At 38.9% G+C, this 11,104-nt stretch overlaps 1 protein-coding gene across 2 annotated transcripts; it reads right to left on the bottom strand.

Annotated features, from left to right (window-relative positions):
• Positions 1-687: 687 nt before the first annotated feature.
• On the bottom strand, positions 688-3,957 carry LOC149244489 (phosphoenolpyruvate carboxylase-like). Of its 2 annotated transcripts, none has more exons than XR_016246754.1 (2): positions 2,010-3,941; positions 688-989 (listed from the first exon to the last, which is right to left on the bottom strand). XR_016246754.1 is itself a non-coding variant. In XM_089374879.1 (2 exons), exons 1-2 carry the CDS (start codon positions 2,110-2,112, stop codon positions 1,691-1,693), a joined length of 279 nt encoding a protein of 92 aa, XP_089231005.1. In that variant the 5' UTR covers positions 2,113-3,957; the 3' UTR covers positions 996-1,690. The 2 variants fall into 2 exon arrangements, 1 of the variants encoding a protein (XP_089231005.1); XM_089374879.1 differs by lacking the exon at positions 688-989 and adding an exon at positions 996-1,866 and having other exon boundaries at positions 2,010-3,957.
• Positions 3,958-11,104: the final 7,147 nt, after the last annotated feature.

Here is an 11,104-nt window from a genome sequence, read left to right as displayed (position 1 = left end):
TTCTTTGGGCCAGGTGAATGGGAGTTTCACATGCATTACAAATGGAATTAGGATCTTAGTGATATCACCTACTTTTTGGCCTGGATTTCCCTCTTCATTGTCAGATCATTAATTTGAAGATCCTCACCACCTTGGGTGGGTTTTATTTCATGGTTTTCAATATATTTTTTGAATGGCATACCATGGTTATATATATATATATATATATATATGACCATGGGTATGCCATTCAAAATATATATATGACAATTGTCAACATAAATTAGATCATATTTTTGTTAAGTTTTAGAGTCAGAGGTTTTTGTAAGTATGACAAGATGTTAAACTCCCATTTCAGATCAGAAATGAAAGCGAAATACTTGTCCTTCACATCAAAATGCATTTGTATCACAGAAATCCAGAAGTAATTTACATATATGACAATTGTCAACATAAACTAGATTATATTTTTGTTAAGTTTTAGAGTGAGAGGTTTTTGCAAGCATGAGCCCATTTCAGATTAGAAACGAAGGCGAAATACTTGTCCTTCACATCAAAATGCATTTGTACCCGAGAAATCCAGAAGTAATTTACATAGGAAACTAATAAATAATTGCATGACCACTCAGCAAGACAATTAATTCAAACCATCTTCAGCTAATATACAGGAAATGCCGAGAGAAAATTATAAAACTGGAGCATAACTCGTTTAAGTATTATGCATTTCTGTATATAATAGATCATAAAAGTTAAATTTAAATCTAATTCAATCTCAATAGGAATCAAAATTTTCAAAGTCTCCAACATTCATTGATGTATAGAACACCTCTAAACACAGATTCTTTTTAACTCACTAATGACAATTAAAGTTTGTTCTTATTTGAAGGATCTAGGAAACATCAACACATTGGCGACTTGTCGCCTCTAGTCCGGATGAAGCCGGCTCCTTAGAGGTAAGCCTGCAGCATATTACCACTGAACGTGGAAAATGTTTGTCTGCTACCAAAGCTCTGTAAATCAACGATTAATTTTAACATCAATAAAACAAATTAGGTCACATGAACCAATCGAGAAAAAATAACAAAAAAACGCTGCATACTTCAGAAACATTTATAAGGCAAACAGCAAACGGCAATTTGTACAATTGCCAAACAGCAAACAACCGACCGGAATCCTTTCTATAATCAGACATGTAGCCAGTCACTAGCTGTATCTCTCCATCAGTTTTGTCTCTGTAAATGTGAAACGAAAACAATCTAGCCAATGCAGCTTCTAGATCTCCAAGCTTTTCAAACGAAAACAATCTAGCCAAAGCAGCCTCTAGATCTCCAAGCTTTTCAAACGAAAACAATCTAGCCAAAGCAGCCTCTAGACCTCCAAGCTTTTCAAACCATGCTACAATAACTGAGGGTTCTTTGTTGAAAGGCAGAGGAAAAAAAGACAGGAAGTAACATAAAATTTTACATACACAATAACACTGTTTCGATGGATCACAAAGTTGATAATTACAATAACACTGTTTCGATGGATCATCAACTTTATAATAAATCTGGTGAGAGGTATTTAACCTTTCTCAACTAGCAACTCAATTAAAATAACTTTGACATATTCTTTTTCAACTGACCACCCACTTAAAATAACTTTGACATGCATATGTTTTAAATTCAACTTTGTCATGGACTTTACCCAAAAATATGATAGACTTCCTAACTTACTTTTTTAACATTCTCACACTCCATCTGCCTGGTAACAAGGCAACAACTAAAGCATCTGATGCTGCAACTGCTATTAATGAAATAATACAAGCTTCAAAATTGTCGGCTTGAAGTCCACAAATCACATGAATTGTATCGATAACATAGAAAATTTCATCTGCTGCAACTAAAACTGCAGGATCATTGAGACCAGTTGGTAAAATGCATTGGGTAAGAAAACAATTTTACTGACAAAGATTGCAGAGCGTGAGATTGAACTATAAGGAAAACATTACATTACAGAAGAAATTATACTGCAGAGGGACGGAGGAGCACCTTTTGGAGCGTTTATTAATGCTAATTGTGTCACTTGCAGCCTTTTTCTCCAATCATCCATGTTGTCTGATTCCCCACCTCCTCTCTGAAGCTCCTGCGTCATATAGACTGCGTTGCCCACAGTCTGCAACAGGTTGTCTACCTTTTGTTTCTTGTTTCTTTTGGTCCAGGATCTTCCAAAGTCTCGTTAGACTCGTGTTAAGTATTTGTATTTCCTGGATCTTCACCAGTGCTCTCATGGCCAGTTCCCATATGTGGCACCTATGATTCAAGATTTTGGAAAGCTCAAGTTTGGAATAGTGGTTATAGTTCATCATGGTCAGAGCATCTACACTGGATACAAAAAACCCTTCTTTGACCTCTACGTACAAGCAATATTCACCATAGCTCAATTCTGCTGAGTGTATGATACCATTGTTTATTTGAAATCCATATGATTCGATGCAAGGCTTTGCTCTCCGAACCACATCAACAAATTTGCAGTCATCCAAATTTTTGAATTTAACAAATGTAGTTACAGGGTAAACACTTTTTTCTTCTTCTTTTGTGGTGTAATAAGCATAGCCATACCTCCTATCACACGCTGCCCATCTCTTGCTAAACCAGCTGAAGAAAATGTAAAGATGCTTGCACTTCCCAAATATCCACAATTTCACTGCTTTGGTTAAATAAAACATGAAAAGCTCATACAACTGCAATAAAGGGGTCCTGAGTATATCTACCACGAGAAGGATGAGAGTGGACAGAGCCGATAGATTAGTTAATCCTTTGGCCTTTAGTAGCAGGGGTATGGTCGCGAGGAAGGCAGAAAGCCTCAAATTCCATATAATGTTATACTGTTTTCCGAATATGCAGGGTGCATACAACTCATTTATGTGGTACTCTTTGGAAAGCATTTTTTCAAACATTTCTGCTTTGCTGATAATTGTCCCCATAACCAACTCATTGCCAATGAGTTCAACTTCTTTTAGCAGAATCAAATTATCATGAATGTCATACATGGCCCATTCAAAAAGTATGTCTTGATGGCAGAAGTAATAACTTCCATTGAATTTAACAGTGTACCAATAGCAGTTGAACGCAATCAATTCAACACCATTGATATTTCTGTTACTCTGGTTATCAAAATAGTGTGCCTTGAAGTCTTGCCATGATGATGAATCAATCCATGATTTCCCAAGGCGAAATTTCTTGGATATGTGTATAATCTCGGGTTGCCCGTCTCCTCCCACTTTAGTGAAAGGCACACCATAACTGTCATATTGAATATTTGTGTTTCTTCTGAACACAAAATTTAGTTTGTGAGTGAATGCCATTTGACAGAGATAATAGGCGGACTTTACAAAGGTTGTGTCCCTAGCAATCTGCCAGATCGCATAGAGCCATTGTATGAGCAGGAAATCTTGCCCATTTAAGAATTCACTGAAATTCATTCTATCTTGTGCGTAGAACATACCTTAATACGTCCCGCCTCCTCCAAGAAAGAATGTTTATTGAATGTTACTGCTCGACTGTTTCCAGTATGATGCTTTCGAGTTATTCACCGATTATTCTTAGCGAGAGGCACAATTTCCTCACCATACCTATTCTGATGCATTTGTCGCTCCTGCTTCAAGCCTTAGAAAACATGATTTTATTCGCTTGCAGAATTGGGTTTTCAGATATCTGAACATTTGCCCATGCTGTAAAAATATGGGAGATAGAGGAAAATTATTCTCGGTGAATTATTAAAGTGATGGGCATGGACTGTTATAGATAGAAAGGTATGAAGTACTATCATGAAACGTAGGTTACCACTTTATACGCTTTTGCTGTCATGGCCGAGTCAATAATATTCCTGTATGTTTTTACTGGCATGGCCAAGTCGATAAGATTCCTGGATGCTTTTCCTTTCGTGGCCGAGCAAATAATATTCATGAACTAAACTTCGTAGAGTATGTGGAGGGGGTTTTGTTGGACCAAACCTTATGTTCAGAGAAGAGAAATTCCATTCACTCTCTTGGAACAATGGGTGTTCCTCATTAAAAGTAATGTTAATAATTACTTTTTATGTGTGGACTACATGAAGTTCAGATGGTCCTCTGACGGGTAGGTATTTTTTTCAAATTATTAATATATATATATTTTTCATTTGCATATTATTTTTTTCTAATATTAATATCATATTATTATATATATATATATATATATATTAAAATATATCTTATTTATTTCTCAGGAAAATTTTATTTTTTTTTCGAAAAATGGTAATTTCCATTAAAATTTGAAAATCACATCTTGTAGATGCTTGAAGAAGCATACACTATATGATGGGGTGAACCACAAGTAAGCGCCACCACCAATCGAGGACTGGTGGCTTGTGGGCAAAGAATATGATAGGGAACCCGTCTTTGGGAGTGTATTCGTCGTGCTTTGCCTGGGTCCAAATCAGTTCATCTTCACCTTAAATAATCCTGACATTGATTGTTATCGGGAAATCTAGTGTTCACTCGGAACTACTAGTCCCACTAAGACTGCTAGCTATCTTAGAAACAAACACACTAAAACTACTTTCGTTTTCCTTTATGAGAAGTAGATAAGAGGGGAACAAAGGTACCAACCTCAGTCTTGCACCTGGTTCCTTGTTTGGTTCCTCTCCCTTCTGACAGATCTTTGCCGCTCGCTTCTTCGTCTACCCAGCTTCAAAGAGCACCTGTGAAATCAAAGCAGCATAATACTATTGAAGAACAGAGATCTACAATCATAAGCAATACAGGACCAGATATGTATTGACCACACAAATGCATACATCATCAAACATACAAGAATGTGGAGGAAAACTTGAATAGCTTTATTAATATCAAGAATAGCAAAGAGGATTACAACCAATTGTTCTGACCCAGCATCACCCTCTCAGCATGAAAGCCCTCCTTCACCTCATGAAAATCTTAGATCACCGAACACTATGATGTAACACCAAGAAACCAACAACAGTTCCTTACAAAATACAAGATTCCAGCCTCTGGATCTCTGTGATGAGGATCCATATATAGATGATTGCAGGGGGGTGAGTCAGCTTTTGGGATTTTGATTACTGTCCTCTCTCTGATAGTTCTTGGTTCCACTTGGAGATTCATGATCTCTTACTCATCCCTTGGCGAATTCAGAGAGGCAAGTGTCATAGGAGAAGTTTCTAGAAGATTCCATGTCAATCCACCTTGCAAACTGTCTCTGCCATTTGTCTACTCTCGCTCATCGAACCCTACAAAAGGGCTTTCCAGTATGCATCACAAATTTTACACTGAGCAGGTGAGACGCATCGCACCCTCTGCACTGGGCAGTCTATATGGTCCAGTTTTGACCAATTCTGAGCAGTTTTCTGTGGAGAAGTTCTGGGAGATGATGTAATAAGCTTACCTTGTTCTTTTAGGGTGTGAAGCAACACTTTTAGGGACTTAGGAGCCCTTGGTTTATGGACATGTATGATTGGGGTTGCAGTGCCCAAAAATGTCTATAACAGTTGCCTCCTAAAGCATGAGGTTGTTAATCTTTTAATGTCAGGTGAAATTCTTTATCATGAGGATCTGAAGTTTTTTTCGAGCTGGAAAGCGACCTGTAATAAGATACAATACAATACATTATCTTAATAATATTTTCATGATCTAGCTCAGGCAGGCATTCCCATGCTCAGCTTTATAAATTCATTTTCATGTACATAGGACAGACAACCGTCTGTGTGCAGACTGATGATTCTGGTAGAGCCATCATCCCTTAGATACAGATGATCATCTGTTCAGAAATGATGTACATTTGATGTCTTTATATTCCTGAATATATCGCAGCCCGGATGGATGAAACTAGATCCGGGGTCTTCAAACTCATTCAATCTTCACTCGGAGTACAAGTCGATCCAAGTGAAAGATGTTTTGGAGTCGAACATGGAAAGACATCGCCTGATTACTAGCTAATGATGTAAGTTGTTAACAGGCGCGAGAGGAATCACCGATAATGATGATGACCCTCAAGGTACTACAGTACAATTCGTGTGGTGTGAAAAAGGGACTTGGCGTCGAACACCATGCAAAATCTTTCGGTTGAAGGCCATTGATGTAAACCTGTCGGCGAAGTGAGAAACTTGCCATTGAGGCATGCAAGCTTCAAAGTACTGAAAGGGGTGTTCCTAGGTCGACTTCTTGGATAATGAGATGATGTCAACAAGAAGCGACCCATCATAGGAGGGCCTTAATGAATCCCACATGTACGAAACAAAATAGAGCAAATGATTTTGGAGGTGAAAACGGTCTGATGATACAGGGTTCAGGGTGGCAGTCATGAAAGAATGGAGCGCGAATGTATTGCAATGGATGAGACACAGGTGAATTCTCTTAGCGACTTCTCTTGAACATACCGGCGACACTGACATGGATTGGTAGCGTTAACCCCAAATATGGATGGCGTGATGGACTAGTGGTAATATGACCGGTGAACGAAATAACCCAACCCGACTCTGTCATCGAGTGAAAGTGTCATGTTCAAGAGCGACTTGCTACCAATAAAGTTTCTTCAAGTTTTCTTCCCAATTTTCCCCAGTCATTTCTGACTAGTACCTCTTTATTTTTATCAAGCTCGAGGAGGATAACATATGCTTGTTCTATAATTCACCCTTCAGGCGAACCCATCGCTATGTTTTAATGAGCCTAACGATAGTGAAACTCGTTCTTGTCTATACGACAAATTTGTCGCTATTGGTTTTAACGAGTTTAACGACAATGATAACTCGGTCCTTTTTCAATTTTAGAGAGTTTGAAAAAGGGACGGAAAGGAAACTCCAATAATCCTTTTTCGTCATATTATCCCTTAAGTCCGAAAAAGTATAAAATAATAAGAAAGGGATGAATTTTCGATAGTTTTAACGAGCCGGACAAGGCAAGTGCTCGATCTTTTTGTGTAATAATCCCTCAGGTCCAAAATATTAAAATATAGAGGAGGGATAGCACTTCTGGTAACTTTAACGAGCTGGAGAAGCCAATCGCTCGACAATATTTTCATATTTTACGAGTCAGGTGAAAAGAGCTTAAAGGAGACTCGTTTTTGAGGAACGAGTGATAATTTCGGGTAGTAGTTGATTCCAGGTAAGGTTTGGAATTTTCCAATCATAGCAGTGTCACAAGGATGGCTAACAAGATCACTTGTCACAGATGTTCCTCAAAAGGGTAAACAATCAAATGGAGGCGTATGATCGGCTAAAACAGAGTGGAGGTGATGATGAGAACACGACCAAGGCTCAAAAGCTGATGATAATGCATTCACAATGGTTATTTACTAGAGATTGGTTCATTTTTTAATGAGCTTAAACTCTGGGGGAAACATTTGCTCATTGCTTAGGTTTAATTTTTAACGAGCTTGAACTTCACATAAAAACTTCTCATGCCAGTCATATAATAAGGATATCTCATCTATAGGTTCAATTTTTAAAGAGCTTGCACCATTCGAAACTTTTCTCCACATCCTTTCTTTATGCAAGTTAGGAACGACCAATCCTATGAGTTTAAAGTGTTTGAGAATCTACAAACTAAGAAAATAAATAGTCACTCTTTGCTTGCATGCAAAAAGGTTTGCATGCCCCGGGTATAGTGAAAAATTTCCAGGTTACCATTTAGAAGTTCTCACATTTGCAAGACAGTTTCCATCCACACCGCAGATAGAAACACTTCCTCGACTTAGTCCATTTGGACAAAGGTGATTCTAGCTCCAATTACTCTAATCACCTAACCTTGACGAAGGAATCTTATTCCGGTCTAATCCCCTCTTCCTATACGGACGGGTATCGGACTAGTCATATATCCTTCATGCAAATCTACTCTATGCCTAGAGTTTTCCTGCCGGAACAGGCCAAGGTGCATGCCCCCTGGGTTTCAGTTATGTCCTCCTGAATTACTCATGTTCTTCAGGTGGACGGACTGGAGATTGATGAGACATTCCTTGCGTGAAAAGACCATTTAGGGATGGCATTTGACTATTAGCTATGCGTGAGCTAGGAAATGAAAGCTGGTCTACGAGCTGGACCACTCGGCCTTCATGCGGAAAACACATTACTCTAAAGAGTGAGGAGACAATGGCTCCCATGCTATAAATATAGTCACGTTCGAGGAGTAGATTATAATCTAGAGGTCCTTGGACTACCATTACGTTCATATAAACGGTTTTCCTTCTCAACGTTATGGGCACATTGGGAAGGATCCCTAACGGTTGAATGGTTCCTTTGTCGAAGCCTATCAGATTTCTAATTTCATGCAGAAGCGATGGCGAACCAAGCGCTTTCTAAGTGGTTGAGGAAAGGATACTCACAGAAGCCCCTTCATCTATGATAGTGCCGGCCACGACCATCCTGTATGCTTGTACAATGATTTGGAATGGTACACTAGTTGCTAAACGGGGTCTGCCTAGTAGATTCCAATCGAAGGAAACGACTAGGTTGCTTGGAGGTGGGACCGAATAGATGGTCGGATATGACTCTGACAAACTTCCTTCCTGCGGTAAAGGAACGGGTAGATTACCCCCATGTTCATTGGAATCTGTGTTTACGAAAAGAATTTGAATGGTGTTGTCCTTATTCTCTTCAGTGACTGTATCATCTGAAGATGGACCTTCTGAAGGCAAGACCAGGTCAACTGCCACCTCGAGCTTTTGACTTTCATCTGGTGTGGATTCAGAGGGTTTATCTTCAATGATAGATGCTTTGACCGACCACAATGGTGTGTCAGTCGGATTTTCAACCAGTGATGGACTCGGCAAGAGTTTCTTATATCCAGGAGGAAGCCCTAGCGGTGAAGCCAGACAGTTATCCAAAACTCTTTTAGCTTCGTCTAGGAAGGGAAAATGGTGGACGACATGATCGCCTTCACACAATTTACATGGAAATTTACATTTCCTTTTCTGTCCAGATACTTCGCTTTCACTAGTTGACGGTGTACTTTCAACATGATCAGATGTTGATGACACCAGATTGTGCAAACGAGGAGACCAGTCCCTTAAAATCCAGGGGATGCAAGGACAATCTTGATGATAGTGGTCCCCTTTGCAAATGACACATGAAGATTTAGGCTTGGACGGTGTAGTGTGCAGATTTTCGCTAGACGATGCATGGTTGCCCCTTTTTGCCTTTGGCTCCTTCTTCTTCTTTTCCTTATTCTCCTTCCCTTTCTTCTCCTTCTTAGTTACTTGACTTTTAGCTTTACCAGCTTCATCAAGTGAAGAGGAAGGAGGAGAGGGAGAGATGGATGAAGTAGAAGGTTGGGGGGTAACTCTAGTATCATCTAGTTGCTGACTTGATTGTTCAGGAATCGTGGTATTCTGAATGATGGAGGTTGAGAAGAGCCATATGGGCAAACCAATCGTCAATCCCGGAAGTGAAAATGTGGCCATATGGGATGCACCAACATCTCCCCAAGAGGAGAAAGGACTAGGATTTCCTCCAAGGGGAAATCCTTGTTTGGTGGACTCCATTTTTGTCAACCTAAGACCAACGAGGGAACAATGATGTTATTCCAATTAAAATAAATTTTAGACGCTTGGACACAACTTGTTTTTTCAATTTTTTAAGAGTCGAGAAAAAACAAAAGATGACTCTAGTCGCCTTCAAATTTTAATGAGCTTGAAGTGACAAGTGCTCAGATGGACCTTTTCCTTTAAGGAGTCTGAAAAGTAACGAAAGAGACTACTCTGGAAATCTAGACAGAGGGATTACCAAACCAATCGCAAAACTACAGAATACTTTTTATGGTACGACAGTCAATCTTCCTGAATGCTATGTTCATTGCATTGCGATCAATAGGGCGGCAGACACGACTTCCTAAGGATAAAGCATATAGCCTATTGTGGTCTCCCAATATATACTCGATGGTACGTGGGAGCACAAGTCCATACTGGCACTTGTCGTCTCAAAGTAGAGGAATCACCCAACCAGCAATGAAAGCAACAGTTACCAGGCTTTACGACGCCGGAATACGTCTCTAGCCTAGACTTCTAAATGTTGTGCGTTAGGTTCCAAAGCATTTTTATGTTCATTGAATTTATTTTACAGTTGATCTTGCTTAAGAAATTTTCCTTTCAGGTTCACCGCGAGATGTAGATATACAATTCCTAAAATGCAATCTAAGATGATAAACAATTATTTAATCTTCTTTTTGCAATGAAAATCTTAGCTACTAAGGAAAGAGAAATGAGATTCTTTCAACATAGAGCAGAGAGCACACACTATATGCATTGTCCTAAATCAAAATAACAAGCAGTCTAAATGCAAATGCACATGCATGTATTTGTTTTTTCTTTCTTAATGTGTGAATGACAAGAAGAATGCTGAGTAAAAATTTGAATTATCTTTTCAAAGCGACACTACTAACAATTTTTCTTCAAAATAAGAAAGGAAGATAATGACGACACTTTGCGATTTCGAATTGAAAATTGTTTTCGACACTTGAAAACGTACTAATTCAAATCAAATACAAGAGTAACAGTATAATCGACTATCAAGAACAATAGGATTCTCTTCTTGGACTGAAAATGACACTTGCGACACTTTCAAATCAAGAAACGACAGTTCGATTACGCTACTTCTTTGTAAAAGAGAACTGAAAATGGCGCACAATACATAAAAACATTCACAGTTCTTTGCACAATGGAGGTGGAATGATAGAAAGGAATGGGGTTTCCACAGTGGTATACTAATCACAGACAACAAAACTCCTGAATAGAGCTGAATAGAGTGAAGAAAAACCAAATTCTGAAGGCAAAATTAGCCTTCTCTGATCATCACACCTATTACACAGGGAATCCAGTATGCATCCCACCTACTGCACACGGGAGGTTTGATGCATACTGATATCCTTGAAGAGAGGGTGCGATGGTACCAGTGTGATACTTTTACTTGGCTTTTGATCACAGTTTGCAGCTCAGTTCAGGGATTTAGGCCGAGCAAGTATTAATTAGTAAATATAAATCACAGGGGTTGATCTAATGAGGTTACTAGAGCCACCACCAGGGCAATTAGGATGTTTGCAAATCGATTGTTCAATTTATAAACAAAACTCGGAGATAGACTGAAGCAACATTGATCT

This window comes from Pinus tabuliformis, chromosome 8, assembly GCF_031772625.1.
Source record: "Pinus tabuliformis cultivar Carrire ecotype Pingquan chromosome 8, CPIR1, whole genome shotgun sequence".
NCBI lineage: Eukaryota > Viridiplantae > Streptophyta > Pinopsida > Pinales > Pinaceae > Pinus > Pinus tabuliformis.
The sequence above is the reverse complement of the archived record's forward strand: the minus strand, read 5'-3'. Positions and strand labels throughout refer to the sequence as shown.